This window comes from Centroberyx affinis, unplaced genomic scaffold (assembly GCF_046629955.1).
Source record: "Centroberyx affinis isolate AG114_WGS23_722 - 3 ecotype Tasmania unplaced genomic scaffold, CSIRO-AGI_Caff_v1 ptg003236l_1, whole genome shotgun sequence".
Taxonomy (NCBI): domain Eukaryota; kingdom Metazoa; phylum Chordata; class Actinopteri; order Beryciformes; family Berycidae; genus Centroberyx; species Centroberyx affinis.
Genome location: NW_027281268.1, coordinates 11,901 through 35,579, shown reverse-complemented (window position 1 = coordinate 35,579; position 23,679 = coordinate 11,901). Strand labels below are relative to the sequence as shown.

The 23,679-nt window shown below is 42.0% G+C and overlaps 1 protein-coding gene across 1 annotated transcript; it reads left to right on the top strand.

Moving 5' to 3' along the window:
* On the top strand, nucleotides 1-20,861 carry LOC139660184 (NLR family CARD domain-containing protein 3-like; the record flags this gene model as incomplete). Its single annotated transcript, XM_071538261.1, has 5 exons — nucleotides 1-188; nucleotides 969-2,754; nucleotides 2,869-3,042; nucleotides 18,695-18,868; nucleotides 20,654-20,861. Coding segments are annotated over exons 1-5 (2,379 nt in total), but the record flags the coding sequence as incomplete, so codon positions are not given.
* Nucleotides 20,862-23,679: the final 2,818 nt, after the last annotated feature.

Here is a 23,679-nt window from a genome sequence, read left to right as displayed (position 1 = left end):
GCTGAAAAAGTTCCAGAGGGTTCTGAGTCCAGATTACCCAGAATGCTTAGAGACACAGAGGGAGGATGAGGAGGTGGTGGACGGTGAGGAGGAAGAGCAGAGGAGGAGCAGAGAGGCTTTTCTGAAGATCACACTGCAGTTCCTGAGGAGAATGAAGCAGGAGGAGCTGGCTGACTCTCTGCAGAGCAGTAAGAGACTTTTAACAGGTTAAACATGATGGAGAGGGGAGATGGTGGAAAATGAGAGATGTATTTAAATATGTAAATCTAAATATTTGCCAGACGAGACCTATTCAGTTCAAGATTGAAAGGTAAATGAGCACAATCCCTCTGGATAATCTGAGAAAATTATTTACTCCCTCAGCCAAGGAGGAAATGTTTTCACCTGCATCTGTGTGTTTGTCCGTCCGTCCGCCTGTTAGCAGAATATCTCTAAAAATTGGGAACAGATTTGCACAAAACTTGGTACGAAGGTTGGTTATGGGCCAAAGAAGAACTGATTAGCTTTTCATGTTGATTGGCCAAAAGGGGGTGTGGTGGTGGGTGTGGTCTTCCACAAAAAGGTGCATTATTGTGTATTTCAGAACAGATTCACATAATATAAAACTATGACAAACGGTTGTGCAGAGAAGAACCACTGGGCCTTCTGACGGTTTCTGTGATGTCTCTGGGTGAAGCCTTGCTGGGTGTTGTCAGACATGGAGGAGGTCTGTGCTCTACTGAGCACATTTTCTAGTTTAGAGCGTAACAAGCTGAACACAGTGGTGCACACTGGGGGGAAAAACAGCACCACACCAGCTGCCTTTCACATTGAGCTGCACACACAGTCAGGACCTTTTTGTCCACCAGTGATGAGCTGAATAGATGCCATGGAGTGTAGATGTATGTACAATTACCAGGAAATGTTCACATGTCTCATGTTTACCGAAACATCCACTCATTGATGTTATTTGTTGTTTGTTCTTTCAGAAACTCTTGCTGCCATCTGCCAACTTGAACTCAAATCTAATCTGAAGGAGAAGTTTCAGTGTGTGTTTGAGGGGATTGCTAAGGCAGGAAACCCAACACTTCTGAATCAGATCTACACAGAGCTTTACATCACAGAGGGAGGGAGTGGAGAGGTCAATGATGAACATGAGGTGAGACAGATTGAAGCAGCATCCAGGAAACCAGCGAGACCAGAAACAACAATCAAATGTGAAGACATCTTTAAACCCTTACCTGGAAGAGTTAAACCAACCAGAACATTGATGACAAAGGGAGTGGCTGGCATTGGGAAAACAGTCTTAACACAGAAGTTCACTCTGGACTGGGCTGAAGACAAAGCCAACCAGGATATACAGTTCACATTTCCATTCACTTTCCGAGAGCTGAATCTGCTGAAAGGGAAAAAGTACAGCTTGGTGGAACTTCTTCATCGCTTCTTTACTGAGACCAAAGAAGCAGGAATCTACAAGTTTGACAAGTTCCAGGTTGTGTTCATCTTTGATGGTCTGGATGAGTGTCGACTTCCTCTAGACTTCAAGAAGAACGAGTTCCTGACTGATGTTACAGAGTCAGCCTCAGTGGATGTGCTGCTGACAAACCTCATCAAGGGGAAACTGCTTCCCTCTGCTCGCCTCTGGATAACCACACGACCTGCAGCAGCCAATCAGATCCCTCCTGAGTGCGTTGACATGGTGACAGAGGTGAGAGGCTTCACTGACCCACAGAAGGAGGAGTACTTCAGGAAGAGATTCAGAGATGAACACCAGGCCAGCAGAATCATCTCCCACATCAAGACTTCACAAAGCCTCAACATCATGTGCCACATCCCAGTCTTCTGCTGGATCACTGCTACAGTTCTGGACCATGTGTTGAAAACCAGAAAGAGACGAGACCTGCCCAAGACCCTGACTGAGATGTACATCTACTTCCTGGTGGTTCAGTCCAAACTGCAGAACATCAAGTATCATGGGAGAGATGAGACAGATCCACACTGGAATACAGAGTCCAGGAAGATGATCTTATCTCTGGGAAAACTGGCTTTTGAACAGCTGGAGAAAGGCAACCTGATCTTCTATGAAGCCGACCTGACAGAGTGTGGCATTGATATCAGAGCAGCCTCAGTGTACTCAGGAGTGTTCACACAGATCTTTAAAGAGGAGTGTGGGCTGTACCAGGACAAGGTGTTCTGCTTTGTCCATCTGAGCATTCAGGAGTTTCTGGCTGCGGTTTATGTCATCAACTCATTCATCGACTCTGGTGTCAATCTGCTGTCAGTAACTCAATCATCCTCCAGAGACAAATCTCAGGTAAATCACCTCTACCAGAGTGCTGTGGACAAGGCCTTACAGAGTAAAAATGGACACCTGGACTTGTTCCTCCGCTTCCTCCTGGGTCTGTCACTGCAGACCAATCAGATTATCCTACAAGACCTGCTAACACAGACAGAAGGTGGCTCACAGACCAATCAGAAAACAGTCCTGTACATCAAGGACAAGATCAGAGAGAATCCGTCTCCAGAGAGAAGCATCAATCTGTTCCACTGTCTGAATGAACTGAATGACCGTTCTCTAGTGGAGGAGATCCAATGGTACCTGAGATCAGGAAGACTCTCCAGAGCCAAACTCTCCCCTGCTCAGTGGTCGGCTCTGGTCTTCATCTTACTGTCATCAGAAGAGAAGCTGGATGTGTTTGACCTGAAGAAATACTCTGCTTCAGAGGAGGCTCTTCTGAGGCTGCTGCCAGTGGTCAAAGCCTCCAATAAATCTGTGTAAGTGCATAGAAAACTGGATAGATTCAATATATGACATGATCTTTTATAAAGGAGAGAAAAAATAAATATTTTTAATGTTCTTGTTTGTCTTCATCACTAATTCTCCTTCAGGCTGAGTGGCTGTCAGCTGTCAGAGAGAAGCTGTGAAGCTCTGGCCTCAGTTCTCAGCTCCCAGTCCTCTAGTCTGAGAGAGCTGGACCTGAGTAACAATGACCTGCAGGATTCAGGACTGAAGCTGCTCTCTGCTGGACTGGGGAGTCCACACTGCAGACTGGAGACTCTCAGGTCAGGATCACTGTTACTGTTCAACAGACCTTTACATGCACATTAATGTCAATACCTGACCTCTCCTTACTGCCTCTGTTGTTAAAACCTAAAATATGAAACACAAAACCGATCTTTGGGTCAACTGTTTATGTTGCAGACAATTAAACTTTTTTCATCATAACTCATTTCTGAGCAGTGCACTAATGAGAAAATCCAACATGTAACTGCTTTTAGTTTTCACTGAGAGCTGGGATCACTCTTTCAGAAAACCTGTACAAAAGCTTGCAACAGCAATTCTCAAGAATAAATGGCTGAAAATGTTATCTCATTTATCCTGAATAAAAGTTGAAATAGATCAGACGGTCAACTTTCATTTAAAACACATGTTTATTGCTAGAATAAAACTAAAAACACTCGATGTTCCTCAGTAGAGCTCAGACTTCCACCAACACTCTGCAGCTGTCAGTATATTCCAGTTCCACATGTTGGATTTTTACTAAAAGTTAATTTCTTCCATGCCACATCACCAACTGGTTTCACATTTTCCTGACTGGACCTGAATGGGACATGAGATCTGCCTGTTCACATTCTACACACTTTAATGATTTGATCTGATTATCTCAACACCACCTGACCAATCAGCTCTATATCTGTTCAGTTTCCATTAGAGCTGCTCTTCTGCCAGCCTAAACAGGAAGTGAGCTCTCCAGCGCCTCCATGTGTCCAATAATGGAGGGTTTGTCTCTTCTTCTGTCTGCTGATTGGCCACAAAGTTTGATGTTGTTACGTGAATCCGTCCAGAAGTTATATGCCTTTGCCAATCAGTGTGAAAAGTTAACTAGTTCTTCCTCGCCTCATGACCAATCTTTCCACAAAGTTTCATGCAAATCCATTAATACCTTTTTGCAGTGCACAAATGAGAAAATCCAACATGTAACTCTTTTTAAATAAGGTGTTTACACTGAGAGCTGGGATCTCTCTTTCAGAAAACCTGTACAAGAGCTTGGAAAAGCAATCCTCAAGAATAAACAATGATTAGTGTTGGGTGATATGACTGAAAATGTTATCATAAACTTTTCATGTCAGCTGATAGAGTTTTATCACAATATATGTAAAATCACTATTTCTGTCAAGTTTAAAGGGTTATTAATGTTTCTCCTTAATAAATGTTGAAATAGATCAGACAGTCAACTTTAATTTAAAACACGTCTTTATTGCTAGAATAAAACTAAAAACACTAGGGGCCCTATTTAAACGATCCATGGCGCATGGTCTAAAGCGCATGGCGCAAGTGCATTTAGGGCGTGTCCAAATCCAAATTGCTAGTTAAACGACACACAATGTGGCCGCAAAGTAAGGCGCAAGGCGCAAGGCGCAAAGGGGTTGTATTAAGTCCCTTAAGTAATCATAGGTGTGTTTTGGGCGTAACATGAACTCAACCAATCAGACTGTCATCTCCCATTCCCTTTAAGAGCAAGGTGCGCTTGCACCTTGGCGCATTACTATTTAAATGGCGGATTCGGCAAGTTGGAGAAACGAACGGTTTTCTGCTGAGGAAACGGATCTGCTCATGCGCGATGGCGATGTGTCTGTGCGTCGGGTGAAGGTAAGATGCCTTTGCAGTTTATTTTCATTACTTTTTGCTGGGCTGTGCTTTTTACATATTTAATGTTTTGTTTTTCTTAGTTGTAGGTTGCGTATTTAGCAATTGACAATGTGTGATTATGGTTAACGGGACATGTACGTTGCACATTTGGTATTGCGTAATGGTGAAAGCATATGGCAATTTGGCAACAAAACGCATGTCAGGAACTAAGTAAAGTGCAAATTTTCATAGTAGATGATCCTATTTTTCTATTTTGCATGGCAACGTTGAGAGAGAGAGAGAGAGAGAGACGCATCTTACTATCTGAATAATGCGCCCTTTAAATAGCAGGAAAACACTGTGTCAGACTTTAGACCAGGTTTTTGTTGGTCAATGGCGCAATCACTTTCTGCGCCAACAATGTGCCTGACCACACCTCATTTTAAGACCAACACGCCCATGGGCGCAAAGATGGGCGCAAGTACATTTACTATTTAAACAACGTGGGCGCTGGGCATGAAAATGACAACTGCGTCGGTCGGAAACTAGCAATGACACTTGCGCTGCGTTTTGCGCCGGGCGTAAGATAGGGCCCTAGATGTTCCTCAGTAGAGCTCAGACTTCCACCAACACTCTGCAGCTGTCAGTATATTCCAGTTCCACATGTTGGATTTTCACCAAAAGTTAATTTCTTCCATGCCACATCACCAACTGATTTCACATTTTCCTGACTGGACCTGAATGGGACATGAGATCTGCCTGTTCACATTCTACACACTTTAATGATTTGATCTGATTATCTCAACACCACCTGACCAATCAGCTCTATATCTGTTCAGTTTCCATTAGAGTTGCTCTTCTACCACCGGACCAAGGTCTGGTTCTGTCTCCAGTGCCTCCATGTGTTTGATTGGTCCAATAATGGAGGGTTTGCCTCTTCTTCTGTCTGCTGATTGGCCACAAAGGTGATGGTGTTAACGTGAATCCAGAGGTTATATGCATTTTCAAGAGAAGCCACGCCCCTGTGTGAGGAAGTGATGAAATTTTGAACTCAATTAATCGTCATGACAGCAAAAACTAGGAAAACAAGGTCCAGGTTTAAAATAACTGGAATTATAGTTTAAATCAAGGAATATTTAACTGAGATGATTATCAATATTGTTTTATCGCAACACTACAAACTATACATCACTGGCCACAATATGTAGCTGTTTGCTGCTTGTATATATGTGTGTGTGTGTGTGTGTGTGTGTGTGTGTAGGCTGAGTGTCTGTCAGCTGTCAGAGAGAAGCTGTGAAGCTTTGGCCTCAGTTCTCAGCTCCCAGTCCTCTAGTCTGAGAGAGCTGGACCTGAGTCACAACGACCTGCAGGATTCAGGAGTGATGCTGCTCTCTGCTGAACTGGGGAGTCCACACTGTAGACTGGAAACTCTCAGGTCAGGATTACTGTTACTGTTCAACAGACCATTTCAATTCTGCATTATATGCACATTAATGTCAGGGGAAAAAATGAACTCTGTAGGATTTTCCTCTCCTTACTGCCTCTGTTGTTGAAACCTAAAATACGAAACACAAACCCAATCTTTGGGTCAACTGTTAATATTGCAAACAATTACACTTTTTTTCATTATAACTAATTTCTGAGCAGTGCACCAATGAGAAAATCCAACATGGAACTCTTTTTAAATAAGGAGTTTACACTGAGAGCTGGGATCTCTCTTTCAGAAAACCTGTACAAAAGCTTGCAAAAGCAATCCTCAAGAATAAACAACGATTAGTGCTGGGTGATATGACTGAAAATGTTATCTCATTTCAACTTTTCATATCAGCTGATAGAGTTTTATCACAATATATGTATAATCACTATTTCTGTCAAGTTTAAAGGGTTAATGTTTATCCTGAATAAAAACTGAAATAGATCAGACAGTCAACTTTCATTTAAAACACGTCTTTATTGCTATAATAAAACTAAAAACACTAGATGTTCCTCAGTAGAGCTCAGACTTCCACCAACACTCTGCAGCTGTCAGTATATTCCAGTTCCACATGTTGGATTTTCACCAAAAGTTAATTTCTTCCATGCCACATCACCAACTGGTTTCACATTTTCCTGACTGGACCTGAATGAGACATGAGATCTGTCTGTTCACATTCTACACACTTTAATGATTTGATCTGATTATCTCAACACCACCTGACCAATCAGCTCTATATCTGTTCAGTTTCCATTAGAGCTGCTCTTCTACCACTGGACCAAGGTCTGGTTCTGTCTCTCCAGTACCTCCATGTTGTTTGATTGGTCCAATAATGGAGGGTTTGTCTCTTCTTCTGTCTGCTGATTGGCCACAAAGTTGATGGTGTTAACGTGAATCCAGAAGTTATATGCTTTTTCAAGAGAAGCCACGCCCCTGTGTAGAGGAAGTGATTAAATTTTGAACTCAATTAATCGTCATGACAGCAAAAACTAGGAAAACAAGGTCCAGGTTTAAAATAACTGGAATTGTAGTTTAAGAGAGGAACTCTGCTGTGGTCGTTATTGAAAATTATCAAGTTGGTTTTATTTCAAAATCGAGGAAAATTTAACTGAAATAATTATCAATATTGTTTTATCGCAACACTATAAACCATACATCACTGGCCACAATATGTAGCTGATTGCTGCTTGTATATGTGTGTGTGTTTGTGTGTGTGTGTGTGTGTGTGTGTGTGTGTGTTTGTGTGTGTGTGTGCAGGCTGTCAGGCTGTCTGCTCACAGAGGAAGGCTGTGCTTCTCTGGCCTCAGCTCTGAGCTCCAACCCCTCCCATCTGAGAGAGCTGGACCTGAGCTACAATCATCCAGGAGCCTCAGGAGTGAAGCTGCTCTCTGCTGGACTGGAGGATCCACACTGGAGACTGGACTCTCTCAGGTATGAAGAGGCAACGTCTGCTAGAAGGATGAGAGTCACACAGACTGAGAATATGAGGAATACTGTTTAATGTTTAATAGAGGATATGAGTGGAAATCCTTCATATTGAAGGTTATTAAATGTCCATGTTTCCATCATCAAAGAGAATCTGCTGGTCTGACATTGTTTCTCCCCCAGTATGGACCATGGTGGAGTGCAGAGGCTGAAACCAGGTCTGAGGAAGTGTAAGTGTGCATTTAGTTTGATTCATGAAAACAAAGCAACACACATATTGAGAGAGAAAGTCCATCTACACCACAGTATGTGACGTCCATTCATTCAGATCCTACAGTGAATCAGGATGATGGCTGACATCATGTGTTATAATCAAACTGTTTAGAAATTAGCAATCAAGTTGTTAATAATAAATCAACAATAAATAAAGAGAGCAGGTGTATTAGATGAGAAGCTGCTGCTGTATTGTGTCTTGTTCTCTCATCAGATGCCTGTGAACTCACACTGGACCCAAAAACAGCACACAGAATCCTCTTCCTGTCTGAAAACAAAAGAAAGGTGACAGCAGTGAGAGAGGAGCAGCCATATCCTGATCACCCAGAGAGATTTGACCGCTGGTATCAGCTGCTGTGTAGAGATGGTCTGACTGGTCGCTGTTACTGGGAGGTTGAGAGGAAAGGAGTGGTTGATATAGGAGTGACTTACAGAGGAATCAGCAGGAGAGGAAGAGGTGATGACTGCTGGATTGGAGGGAATGAAAAGTCCTGGAGTCTGTTCTGCTCTGATAACAGTTACTGTGCCCGACACAATCACAGAAAAACACTCATACATTACCCCCGCTCCTCTGACTCTGACAGAGTAGCAGTGTATCTGGACTGGCCTGCTGGCTCTCTGTCCTTCTACAGCGTTTCCCCTGACACAGTGATCCACATCCACACCTTCCACACCACATTCACTGAACCACTGTATCCTGGGTTTAGGTTTGGGTCTGGTTCCTCAGTGTCTCTTGTCAGAGGTGGGAGAGAGACACTGCTGACCAAAGACAGCTGCTGAAAAAAAGATAGTACACTTTGCAGAGGATCACACACACACACACACACACACACACACACACATGATAAACTCTCTGCTCTGTGGCGTTGAGTAACACAGGATTCTACAGTTGTTTTGGTCCAGGTGGACTCTGGTCTTCCTTCAGTCAGCTTCTCTCTCCAGTTAGAAGTTACTAAGCAACAGGAAACTTAAAACTGCCATCAACACACACACACACACAAATTTTAAGAGCCATATCAATTCAGAAGCTTTTTGTCAAATCAATACATAGAAAAGCTTATCCATGCTTTTATAACTAGTAGATTAGACTACTGTAACCGCATCTTCTCTGGTCTGCCAAAAAATACTATTAAGCAGCTACAATTTATTCAAAATGCTGCCACTAGAATTCTGACTAAAACCAAAAAATCTGAACACATTACCCCAAATTCTCAGGTCCCTGCACTGGCTCCCAGTTAAGCAAAGAATTGATTTTAAAATATTACTGCTTGTCTACACATCACTCAATGGCCTGGGACCAAAATACATTTCCGACCTGCTTGCACCCCATGAGTCCTCCAGAACACTTAGGTCAGCTGGGTCTGGACTATTAACCGTTCCAAGAGTCAGAACAAAACATGGTGAGGCAGCATTCACTTACTATGCTGCATACAACTGGAACAGACTTCCAAATGATCTTCATGCTCCAACTGATACCACTTTTATAGGCTTAAAACTTTTATGTTTTCCATTGCCTATAATTAAACTCTTAGCACTTAAACTCCTAATATGTCTAAATATGTGTGCAGGTTTATGTTTTTATCAGTATAGACAGAACTTTGATTTTTATACTGTAACACTCATTGATTTTATAATGTTGCTCTTGCTCTAACTTTTAAGTTCCATTGTTCAGAAACTGTTTTCTTACTTTTAATTCTCTTACTTTTATTTTTTTCTCTTATTCATCTCTGTTTTTATCTTTATCTTTCGTTTTTAATCATGTAAAGCACTTTGAGTTGCCTTGTGTGCGAATTGTGCTTTATAAATAAACTTGACTTGACACACACACACACACACACACACACAGACACACACACACCTCATACTACATCCATACCCAATTGGTTTCATTCCAAAATGCTACAGATCCAATTTGTGACCAAAATGAATTTTGCAACTTGGCCTTTGTTTTTTTTATTTATCTTAGTCTGTATTTGTAATCGAATGTCTTATATACCTTGTGTAAAGCATTGTGAATTGCCTTCACTATATAAATATGTACATAAACTTGCCTTGCCTGAAATTCATCAGACAATAAAAGTCAGCAGTTAATCAATATGGAGAGCGTCATTATTTTAAAATGGTGGATATCACATGTTTGAACAAAACTCATATTCATGTATTGTATTAAAACTTCAAGTCAGATGTAACATACCAGCCTCTCCCTCCCACTAACACACACACACACACACACACAGTCCACACATCTGTAGTTACAGCTGGTGCTTGGTGTTAAGTAATAATAACAATAATAAAAATAGCAATAGCAGAGTTCAAATAGATCAATAAAGTTTATACAAAATACTCTGCATCACTGTCAAGTTTAATGAAGTTTCATGTGATGTGAAACAGCATGATGTCATCGCTCTGCAGTTCAGCTGATCTCCACTGTGTGGCGCTGTCCGTCCACTGGTCCACACCAACCTGTTCACACACACACACACACACACACACACACACACACACACACACTCACTCTGTTCTACAGGTCTGACTGATCACTGGTTAAAAGCTACAGAAGCCCATTAAGGACATATATTCATACTTTTTATTGATGCCGTTTTCCTGTGATAACAAGTTATTAATAATAATAATAATAATAACCTTTATTTGTATAGACATGCTTTAAGTGCTTCAATCAATAGAGGACAAACAAACAAATGAGTTATTTCATCAACTTTTTCATTTTCATTTCAACTTTCTCTTTGTCATTTCCAACATTTTGTTTTCTCGACATAATGAGAAAAACATTTCCAGATCTCAGGATAACAAAATATCTTTCTTGAGATAATGAGATCATTTTCTTTTGAAATAATTTCAGGAAACATGTGATCATTCTGTGTGTGATGTCAGAGGATCAGCAGGTTATTGATCACCAAACAGTTCTCTTTAATTATGACCTGAAACAGCATTGTGCCTTAATGATACAGATCAAGATCATTTTTGTGTTACCTTGAGATAACAAAGAAAATTAATTTGTTATCACAGCAAATAAAAGGCGTAAATAAAATGTATAAATATTGTGTATGTCCTCAACGGGCTTCCATAGAAACCTGCTGTGTGGACTTTAAGAGGTTTGGGGTTCAGTGTTTTGCTCAAAGACACTTCAGCAGATCAAACCTGTGAGCTTCCTGTGACAGGCCGGTCAGTCATCACCAGTCCAGAACTAAAACCTTTAACCTTTAACCTTTAAACCCAAAACAATGAAGAACAAAACGCTTCTGATCTGAAATGCGACAGAGGGATTTTCATCAAACTCTCCCAGAAGTTTTAATTTGGATAAAACAACAAGAATAAAAATACCAATATTACAGTTCTGTGTTTTGTTTGTTTTTTACCACAACAGCAGTGATATTCACATCCAGACAGTCAGTCAGTTAGTGTGTATGTAGCAGAGCAGCTGGCCCGACACCCGATAAGTCCAAACATTCACATCAATCCAATCCAATCTGATAGAAAGATAGACAGACAGACAGACAGGCAGACAGACAGGCAGACAGGCAGACAGGCAGACAGACAGGCAGACAGGCAGACAGGCAGACAGGCAGACAGGCAGACAGGCAGGCAGACAGACAGACAGACAGACACTTACCTGAAGGCCTGTGGGTCTATGTAGGACAGTCTTGGATTGTTGTAAAGTCCCAGTTTGGCCATTTCTGGAAGGTTCCTGAACGCTCCTCGCTCCACCAACAGCAAACAGACAGACAGATGGAACCAGATCCACAGTAGACCAGAACATACAACATTTTGTCCTATAGAACACCTGCCTTGTTTTTAAAATCCTTCATGGTCTTGCCCCCCCACCAATGAGTCTGTTTGTGGCCATAAAGGACAATGACAGACCCACAAGGTCCACATCCAGTGGGGACTGCGTAGTTCCGTTTAGAAGGAGTACTTTTGGACGTTCAGCCTTCTCTGTCCGAGCCACGCAGCACTGGAACACTCTGCCCACACATGTAAGGACCTGTGCTACCCTTGGACTGTTCAAAGAATCTCTCAAAAACTGGCTCAAAGAACACGAGTGCTGTACTCATAATTAATCTCCAGCTCCTGTGTGTACCACCATACATATATCCCATATACATATATATATATATACATACACACATACCCACCTACATACATATATTAACATTTGTGGCGGATCAGATATCCCTGTATCCTCTCTGTAAACATAAGGACCTGTAGCAGACCCAAAAACCTAGGCTACATATTGTCGAATCTAATGAGATACGGGCCTGCCTGGTCAGATTGCAGAAAATGGCATCATCAGATTTCTTTGTATCTGTCACTATAAAGATGGCTGAAGATACAAGAAATATTGTTGATGCCATTTTTCCGGATCTGTACTGTTTGTGATATATGAATTTGGCATTCTAAAGGATATGTTAAAGGGAAGATATCTGGACAATATCCTATATAAGCATCTGTGATGGATCAGATATCCCTGTATCCTCTCCGTAAACGTTACAGATATGTGACAGATCCAAAAACCTGTATACCATCTTTCCGGATACAGGCCCTTTTAGTCCAGTGCGGGTCCTGGATCTACCGGGTCCTGGATCTACTGGGTCCTGGATCTAACGGGTCCTGGATTTACTGGGTCATAGATCTACCAGCTCCTGGATCTACATGTGTTGCAGCTCTGCAGGAACCTACTATTTCACATCAATCTACTTTAAAACCTGGTTGGGTACAACTGAAGTCAAAAAGCAGGAACTGCATGAGTAATGAAACTAAGAAAAATTGCACTGCAAACAAACTGGACTACATATGATTTAATTGCATTTAGGGTATATTTTTTATTGATATGAAAGCTAAACCCTGATCATGGGATTTGACTTTAAGAAAACTTCTAGTCTTCTTCTAGTCTTGATTTCAACCCAAGTCTGACACTATTTCCTGATGTGACAAGAATAAAATCAAAAGTCTGTCTTCTGACCTGAGACTGTTGGTTAATGATTAATCTCTCTCTCTCTCTCTCTCTCTCTCTCTCTCTCTCACACACACACACACACACACACACACACTTACACACACACACACACACACACACACACACACACACACAGTATCAGTTCAGTCTACTTTCTCTTACGGCGAGGCAGCAGGTTCTTTCCAACATGAAAAGGTATTGTAGCAAACATTTTACATTACAGTTTATAGTGTTTTATTCTTCAACCTGTTAAGTTTACTGTTGATTGATTTAACTGTAATAAGAAAAGCATACAGAATATAGAAAATCACTGTTTGTGATTAGGAGGGTGAAAGTCATTGTTTTGGTTGGAAACATGAAAACACTTTGTGACAGTTTGTGAACATATCCGTGTTTGGGTGTTAACATTAATGTCCTGAACATGTAAATTAGCTGTAGTCTTTTTAATGTGTTTTAATCAGAGCAGGAAGCCTCTTTAGTTCACGGTAGATGAGGAATTTAAATTTCACCATCTGATAGACGCATCATAAAACTACTTTTCTCTGCCACAGACTTCAGATTGGAGTCTCTTCTCTGAGAGAGATTTGGACTTTGATCCTGATGTTATTTTATATGGCTGTTTGTTCATGTTTATTCAGTTCAAGACATCTATTTTTCAAAATTATATTGATATGTTATCTGATCATCTTTCCATCCAGTTCAATAAAAGCAGGTGCGATGAAATACATGCTGCTTCATGCACTTTAGACTTTCACTGTACTCTAACACTGTTTTTACAACAAAACATAGTCTACCTTTAAAGGTTTATGCCTCTAAACCTGCTGCTCCTACTACTGCTTTGTAAACATTTAAAGGCTGGTTTTCCTATTATTAAATGATATATGTCTACTATGCCTTGGGGGGTTTATTGTGCTCAGGATCCAGCAGGAGAGACCAGACTCTCCTCAACCCAGCTGTGTGTCCCTGAAGAGCGACCAGTCAAAGGGTGGACATATTGATTTTAAAGATGAACACCATTCTTCTGAAAATAAGTAAGTTGTTCCTAGCATTACAATGTTACTGTATCATGTTTTAACTATTACTTATGCAGAGAAGGTTTGCTGTTACCTTGCAAGGCAGCTGGATTCGCGAGATCACGATCACGCGAGAATCCATCTTGCCAGGCTTCAAGTTATGTGTTTGTGGCCGAACCACAGCGGTGCGGACCAATCAGCGTCCTGTGAGGGCAGCTGGGGGCGGGGCTTAGGTGTGACGACAGCGAGAAGCGACTGTTCGTTCACAACAATGGCGGCTCCTAAACAGGCTAGTGTAGCGTAGGCTAGCGAGAGTATTTCTTAGTTGAAAGAAGAGCAAAGAACCGCACTGAAGATTTTTCTGAATGGAAAAGATGTTTTCGCTCTTCTCCCGACCGGCTTCGGCAAGAGTTTTATATGGTTCGTTGATCTGATTGGTTGAAGTTAGCCTGTGATAGACAGTGATAGACAGATGGTTCATCCAATCACCTGCCAAGTATTTTTTGAAAGTGCCTGCCCTTTTCCAAACAGTTTCCAAGGATGACTTCCCAGATGGTTCTGTGTAACAAACCATCTGGCAAGTCAGGTTAGGTTTACTGAGCATGCATGCTCTTTTTCAGCATCACTCTTCTTCACATACAGTAATATATTCACCTGGGAGCTGCCCAGTATAACCAGTCTGTCACTGTGAGACACTAAGAAGCAATTTGGAGCTTCAGTTTCTTGTATAAAGGAACTTTGGAGGAAGTTGTGGACGGAGGGAAGAGTGTTTCTCATTTTCTCTCCAGCAACTGTCAACCTGCTGGGCAAAAGCCGGTCTGTCTAACTGTTTTCTACCATCAGCTCTGCTTTGTCCATCCTGTGTTTCTATCAGGATCCAACAGGACAGACCAGACTCTCCTGCACCCAGCTGTGTGTCCATGAAGAGTGACCGGTCTATTAATCCTCCTATTGACTTCAAACATGGACACCACTCTATTGATAACAGGTAAAAACTTGAAACTGATGAAAACAGATGGGTTTGTTGTCGTCAGACTCTCATTCATGATGACATGTAAAATTGGTCTGGCCATTCATACTGTTAGCAAGTAAACAGTCCTGTGTGATGGTCAGGTGCTTTGATCTTCTGTGTTTTCCAATGTTCCCACAGCCCCCGATGTATTGTATTGTATTGTATTGTATTGTCTTGTCAATATAACACACAGCGAGTTAGCTGGAGCAGCTTCATATCAGCCTTCTCCAAAACAACTGGAGTTCTAAAGTTCTAAAAATATTTTTTTTAAAAATGACCAAAAAATGTGTAATGTCACTGTGCAAACTGCCATTACAGTAGCAAGCAGATGCTGCCTTCAAATGCTGCCGGAAATATTGTAATTATGAGTCGAGCATGCTTGAATGACCGAATAAAGTGATAAATACAAATGGAAAAATAAAATTTTACATCATACCCAAGATGCCAAGATGTGACATTCTCACTCTGTTTAGCTTTTAGATGCCACACATTTACCACAACTTTTAGCCAATAAACTTTGCAGCATAAAGTATCTTTGTACCACTTGGTTTCTAAAATAGTCACCAAAAAGCAACTTTTGATTCAGAGTCCATTTTGTTATTTCTGTCTAAAGTATTTGAATACATGACAAGTTGTACTTGTGCACAGTGCAGTTTCTTCTGCTGCAGAACTGTTTGCAGTAATTTTATGTCATTTTTTTTCTTTTTGGACTCTAAAGAAACGCTCTCAATTCACTCCAGTTGTTTTGCAGAAGGCTGATATGAAGCTGTGCAGCTAACTCACTGTGTGTTATATTGACATACAAACTTCAGTGTTTCAACTGACCTGAGGGGAAGGAGATAATGACATCATTGTCATTTGTGGGTGAACTATTTCTTTAAGTGTCCATAACTGTAGAACCTTGAAACATTTGAATGCTGTGCTCTTATGTGAATGAGCAAAATAAAGTATTATAAAATGTGTGTGTGTGTGTGTGTGTGTGTGTGTGTGTGTGTGTGTGTGTGTGTGTGTGTGTGATATAATATGACCTACTATCTGATGTTTTGTTTGTTTCCACAGACTCCACCAGAGGTCAGAGTCTCCCAGTGGTCAGTCTGCCCAGGAGCATCAAACAGACCTGGACTCCATATTTATGGTGTGTAAATGAACAACAACACCTTTTACTTCACCAACAAGTGAAATGCAAAACAAACCCTCAGTCTCCATGCTGCACTCTTTAGACCAGCGGGCTTTCAGTCTATGATGGATCAGATGTTGTGTTCCACGATTTTAGTGAGAAAGTTTGATTCTTATATTATTCTGTTCCAGCTGCTTGAGGAGAACATCGTCACCTTTGTGAAGAACGAGCTGAAAAAGTTCCAGAGGGTTCTGAGTCCAGATTACCCAGAATGCTCAGAGAGGCAGAGGGAGGATGAGGAGGTGGTGGATGTTGAGGAGGAAGAGCAGAGGAGGAGCAGCAGAAAGGCTTTTCTGAAGATCACACTGCAGTTCCTGAGGAGAATGAAGCAGGAGGAGCTGGCTGACTCTCTGCAGAGCAGTAAGAGGCTTTTAACAGGTTTAACATGATGGAGAGGGGAGATGGTGGAAAATGAGAGATGTATTTAAATATGTAAATCTAAATATTTGCCAAACGAGACCTATTCAGTTCAAGATTGAAAGGTAAATGAGCACAATCCCTCTGGATAATCTGAGAAAATTATTTACTCCCTCCGCCAAGGAAGAAATGTTTTCACCTGCATCTGTGTGTTTGTCCATCCATCCGCCTGTTAGCAGGATATCTCTAAAAATTGGGAACAGATTTGCACAAAACTTGGTACGAAGGTTGGTTATGGGCCAAAGAAGAACTGATTAGCTTTTCATGTTGATTGGCCAAAAGGGGGCGTGGTGGTGGGTGTGGTCTTCCACAAAAAGGTGCATTATTGTGCATTTCAGAACAGATTCACATAATAACCGAAACATCCACTCATTGACGTTATTTGTTGTTTGTTCTTTCAGAAACTCTTGCTGCCATCTGCCAACGTGAACTCAAATCCAATCTGAAGGGGAAGTTTCAGTGTGTGTTTGAGGGGATTGCTAAAGCAGGAAACCCAACATTTCTGAATCAGATCTACACAGAGCTTTACATCACAGAGGGAGGGAGTGGAGAGGTCAATGATGAACATGAGGTCAGACAGATTGAAACAGCATCCAGGAAACCAGCGAGACCAGAAACACCAATCACATGTGAAGACATCTTTAAACCCTTACCTGGAAGAGACAAACCAACCAGAACAGTGATGACAATGGGAGTGGCTGGCATTGGGAAAACAGTCTTAACACAGAAGTTCACTCTGGCCTGGGCTGAAGACAAAGCCAACCAGGATATACAGTTCACATTTCCATTCACTTTCCGAGAGCTGAATCTGCTGAAAGGGAAAAAGTACAGCTTGGTGGAACTTCTTCATTACTTCTTTACTGAGACCAAAGAAGCAGGAATCTGCAGGTTTGACAAGTTCCAGGCTGTGTTCATCTTTGATGGTCTGGATGAGTGTCGACTTCCTCTAGACTTCAAGAAGAACGAGATCCTGACTGATGTTACAGAGTCGACCTCAGTGGATGTGCTGCTGACAAACCTCATCAAGGGGAAACTGCTTCCCTCTGCTCGCCTCTGGATAACCACACGACCTGCAGCAGCCAATCAGATCCCGCCTGAGTGCGTTGACATGGTGACAGATGTGAGAGGCTTCACTGACCCACAGAAGGAGGAGTACTTCAGGAAGAAATTCAGAGATGAGGAGCAGGCCAGCAGAATCATCTCCCACATCAAGACTTCACGAAGCCTCCACATCATGTGCCACATCCCAGTCTTCTGCTGGATCACTGCTACAGTTCTGGAGCATATGTGGAAAACCAGTGAGAGAGGAGACCTGCCCAAGACCCTGACTGAGATGTACATCCACTTCCTGGTGGTTCAGTCCAAACTGCAGAACGTCAAGTATCATGGGAAAGCTGAGACAGATCCACTCTGGAATACAGAGACCAGGAAGATGATTCTCTCTCTGGGAAAACTGGCTTTTGAGCAGCTGGAGAAAGGCAACCTGATCTTCTATGAAGACGACCTGACAGAGTGTGGCATTGATATCAGAGCAGCCTCAGTGTACTCAGGAGTGTTCACACAGATCTTTAAAGAGGAGCTTGGGTTGAACCAGGACAAGGTGTTCTGCTTTGTCCATCTGAGCATTCAGGAGTTTCTGGCTGCTGTTCATGTCATCGTCTCATTCATCGACTCTGGTGTCAATCTGCTGTCAGAAACTCAATCAACATCCTGGTGGTCTACACTGTTAACAGACAAATCTAAACTAACACACCTCTACCAGAGTGCTGTGGACAAGGCCTTGCAGAGTCCAAATGGACACCTGGACTTGTTCCTCCGCTTCCTCCTGGGTCTTTCACTGCAGACCAATCAGATTCTCCTACAAGACCTGCTAACACAGACAGAAGGTAGCTCACAGACCAATCAGAAAACAGTTGAGTACATCAAAAAGAAGATCAGAGAGAGTCCGTCTCCAGAGAGAAGCATCAATCTGTTCCACTGTCTGAATGAGCTGAATGACCGTTCTCTAGTGGAGGAGATCCAACAGTACCTGAAATCAGGAAGTCTCTCCAGAGCCAGACTCTCCCCTGCTCATTGGTCGGCTCTGGTCTTCATCTTACTGTCATCAGAAGAAGAGCTGGACGTGTTTGACCTGAAGAAATACTCTGCTTCAGAGGAGGCTCTTCTGAGGCTGCTGCCAGTGGTCAAAGCCTCCAATAAATCTGTGTAAGTGCATAGAAAACTGGATAAATTCAATATATGAAGTGATCTTTTATACAGGAGAGAAAAAATAAATATTTTTAATGTTCTTGTTTGTCTTCATCACTAATTCTCCTTCAGGCTGAGTGTCTGTCAGCTGTCAGAGAGAAGCTGTGAAGCTCTGGCCTCAGTTCTCAGCTCCCAGTCCTCTAGTCTGAGAGAGCTGGACCTGAGTAACAACAACCTGCAGGATTCAGGAGTGAAGCTGCTCTCTGCTGGACTGGAGAGTCCACACTGTAGACTGGAAACTCTCAGGTCAGGATCACTGATACTGTTCAACAGACCATTTAAATTCTGCTTTACATGCACATTAATGTCAATACCTGACCTCTCCTTACTGCCTCTGTTGTTGAAACCTAAAATATGAAACACAGACCTGATCTTTGGGTCAACTGTTTATGTTGCAGACAATTAAACTTTTTTCATCATAACTCATTTCCGAGCAGTGCACCAATGAGAAAATCCAACATGTAACTCCTTTTAAACAAGGAGTTTTCACTGAGAGCTGGGATCTCTCTTTCAGAAAACCTGTACAAAAGCTTGGAAAAGCAATCCTCAAGAATAAACAACGATTAGTGCTGGGTGATATGGCTGAAAATATTATCATAAACTTTTCATATCAGCTGATAGTTTTATCACAATATATGTATAATCACTATTTCTCAAGTTTAAAGGCTTTAATTTAAAACACGTCTTTATTGCTAGAATAAAACTAAAAACACTAGATGTTCCTCAGTAGAGCTCAGACTTCCACCAACACTCTGCAGCTGTCAGTATATTCCAGTTCCACATGTCGGATTTTCACCAAAAGTTAATTTCTTCCATGCCACATCACCGACTGGTTTCACATTTTCCTGACTGGACCTGAATGGGACATGAGATCTGCCTGTTCACATTCTACACACTTTAATGATTTGATCTGATTATCTCAACACCACCTGACCAATCAGCTCTATATCTGTTCAGTTTCTATTAGAGCTGCTCTTCTACCAGCGTAAACAGGAAGTGAGCTCTCCAGCGCCTCCATGTTGTTTGATTGGTCCAATAATGGAGGGTTTGTCTCTCTTCTGTCTGCTGATTGGCCACAAAGTTTGATGTTGTTACGTGAATCATGTTACGTGAAGTTATATGCCTTTTTAACACAAGCCACGCCCCCTGCCAATCAGTGTGAAAAGTTAACTAGCTCTTCCTCGCCCCATGACCAATCTTTCCACAAAGTTTCATGCAAATCCATTAATACCTTTTGGAGTTATCCTGCTAACAGACAAACAGGAACAAACGAACAGGGCGAAAACAAAACCCTGTCCAATTCCCTTAGTGGAGGTAAAAATAAATAAAGCAGACAAGCAGGAGTGAAATTGTTTTTCAGTCTTATTTTTCAGCCCCGTAGCCTTATATAATCTTTTAATAAGAATAACAAAACAAAGCAGTGAAAGCCTGTTCTTCTCGTTCTTCCAATATGACCTGAACACAGTGGAAACCCAGCAGCCAGCACAGTAATGTAAAAGTGGACTGAGTGGACCGAAGTGCAAAGACAGAAACTCAGCAAGAGGTCCGGGTCATGAACAGTTCAGTGGAGCCATCTAGTGGTGAACTGGGGCTGTGACAAGTAAACAGGGAAGAGAGTGAGCAATGCTCAAAAAGCATCAAATGGACTATTATAACTCAAATGTCATGATAAGTGTTCAGCCACAACTATTTGAAGATGTTTAACTGCAGTGTGAGTCTTACTGTGTTTTAATCACTTTTTGGGTTCAACTGTTGGAGAGTGTGTTTGCAGTGTGTGTGTGTTGGAAAGCAGCGCTCCTGTTTAACTGAAGCTACGTAAAACTACAGTGGAGGAAGTGATGAAAGGTTGAACTCAATCATCATGACAGTAAAAACTAGGAAAACAAGGTCCAGGTGGAAGATAACTGAAATTATACTTTAAGAGAGGAACTCTGAACACTACAAACTATACATCACTGGAAGAAAATGCAACACTGTAGCTGTGTGTGTGTGTGTGTGTGTGTGTGTGTGTGTGTGTGTGTGTGTGTGCAGGCTGTCAGGCTGTCTGCTCACAGAGGAAGGCTGTGCTTCTCTGGCCTCAGCTCTGAGCTCCAACCCCTCCCATCTGAGAGAGCTGGACCTGAGCTACAATCATCCAGGAGCCTCAGGAGTGAAGCTGCTCTCTGCTGGACTGGAGGATCCACACTGGAGACTGGACTCTCTCAGGTATGGAGAGGCAACGTCTGCTAGAAGGCTGAGAGTCACACACATTTTCTCTGTCACACTGAGAAGATGAGGAATACTGTTTAATGTTTAATGGAGGATATGAGTGGAAATCCTTCATATTGAAGGTTATTAAATATCCATGTTTCCATCATCAAAGAGAATCTGCTGGTCTGGCTTTGTTTATTCCCCAGTATGGACCATGGTGGAGTGCAGTGGCTGAAACCAGGTCTGAGGAAGTGTAAGTGTGTTTTTAGTTTGATTCATGAAAACAAAGCAACACACATTCAACTACTGAGATAGAAAGTCCATCTACACCACAGTATGTGACGTCCATTCATTCAGATCCTACTGTGAATCAGGATGATGGCTGACATCATCTGTTATAATCAAACTGTTCAGAAATTAGCAGTCAAGTTGCTAATAATAAATCAACAGCAAATAAAGAGAGCAGGGCTGCGTTTCCCAAAAGTATCGTAAGCCTAAGATCGTAAAGTACATCGTAAGAAGCATCTTAAGGTGGGTTTTTTATGGTGGGTTTCCCAAAAGCTTCTTAACTGACGATGCTTTTAAAAACCTGTCATAGATTGCAATGCTTCTGACTCGTAGGACGCTAAGAACAGGAGGAAAAAAGGAGGAAAAGATCATGAGGCAGCTTTATTTGGACTGCCAATGATGATTGTAGTCTACAGTAGAATATGTACACAATGTTTATAACCATGATAAAATATTTAATAGAGTGATTAACACCAACTGCAAACATATTTAAAAACTATGTGAAATGCAGGCTACCTATTTTCAGAGCATAATCAGGACTTTCATTGTTAATTTAATGAACTTCAGCAATTGGGGTATGTTGGGAAACAATTAAAATACAAAATGGGTGATTTGTGGCTGTATGTGTGTTGGGGGCTGTTTAAAAGAAACTTTGAATAACTTGGCAACATACTTAATAATAACAATACAGTGAGAACACGTGTGTCCCAGGCTTGCTCAATATTGTGTTTTACCTTGTACAATGTTGTCGTATCACCACCTCTTCTGTTTCTGCGCGATTGCCTGTATTTTTTAAATGTAACCTGTCATAGTATCCTAAGCACAAAATGTTATTTTGTGTATTTTCAAGGTTTTGACAAAAGGACTATTTGTGTGGAAATGAATGCAGTAAGTCTAATCAACCATAAACAACTATGCATTTCTAAATTGGACAGCGCGACTAACTGTAGCCTACATTTACATACCTGTCAGAAGTGGTTTCCAGAGCCCTGTGTGCCTCTCTCTGTCATTCAAATCCTCCCAAAGACCTTCCTCCTCTGTGCTGTGATTGGTTATCAGCTGTGCAACACAGGGTGAAGCGTAAAATAATGGAACACGACCAAAGACGCACTTAAGGTAAGGTAAGTGCTGTTTTGGGCAACGCGTGTAAAAATCTACAGACCTTCTTAAAATTGCTTGTAAGAAATCTTCGTAACCACTAAGAACGATTGTTATTGGGAAACGCAGCCCAGGTGTATTAGATGAGAAGCTACTGTTGTATTACCTAATACACCTGGGCTGCGTTTCCCAATAACGATCGTTCTTGTTCTCTCCTTCAGATGCCTGTGAACTCACACTGGACCCAAACACAGCACACAGAAAGCTCTCCCTGTCTGAAGACAACAGAAAGGTGACAGCAGTGAGATGGGAGCAGCCATATCCTGATCACCCAGAGAGATTCGACTGCTGTCTTCAGCTGCTGTGTAGAAATGGCCTGACTGGTCGCTGTTACTGGGAGGTCGAGAGGAAAGGAGAGGTTTGTATAGGAGTGACTTACAGAGGAATCAGAAGGAAAGGAGAGGGTGATGACTGCTGGATTGGAGGGAATGAAAAGTCCTGGAGTCTGAGCTGCTATTATAACAGTTACTCTGCCTGGCACAATAACAGAAAAACAGACATACCTTCCCTCTCCTCCTCTGACTCTGACAGAGTAGCAGTGTATCTGGACTGGTCTGCTGGCTCTCTGTCCTTCTACAGAGTTTCCTCTGACTCACTGATCCACATCCACACCTTCCACTCCACATTCAGTAAACCACTCTATCCTGGGTTTGGGTCTGGGTCTGGTTCCTCAGTGTCTCTTGTCAGATAGAGGAGGGAGAGAGAAACACTCACACTGCTGAGCGAACACAGCTGCTGAAATGATACACTTTGCACAGGCACACACACACACACACACACACACACACACACACACACATACCCAGACACTTACTTAAGCCACTTTTGGGGTATTTACATAGACTTTCATTTCCTGGAGACTTACCCTAACCATAACCATAACCACTATTTGCCTAAACCTAACCCTTACCCTAACCTTAACCTAACCCTAACCTTAACCACTAACCCAAAAATCAGCTTTTTACCAATTGGGGACACGGCTTTTGTCCCCAATTGCACAAGCCGTCCCCAATCAACTGGCCTTAAAGGGCAACTTCGCCGATTTTCAACCAGCTTTGTATCATTACAATGTCGGTAGTAGATGCAAATGAACAATGTTTAACTTCCCTCCATGTTGCCTGCAGCCAGAGCTCCCAGTTCATTTGCCGGCAAAAAGCCCCCGGGTGACGCGTTTTGGAGCTCGGCCTTAGACTACAAACTACGTTTCCGCATTTTCTGTAGTGGTGCCTTCAAGGACGGTAAAATGTGGGTCTCCCAAAACACTCCTGTCCCATGCTACGCTAGCGATAGGGAAAAGCATACACTAAAATATCATACTAGTAAATACTTTAAAATATCAGTATATTTGGAAGAAAACTAGTTTCATGATACGAGGCCGAATATCGCCTGTTGAATCAGACACAACAGAGTCTGGAAGAGGA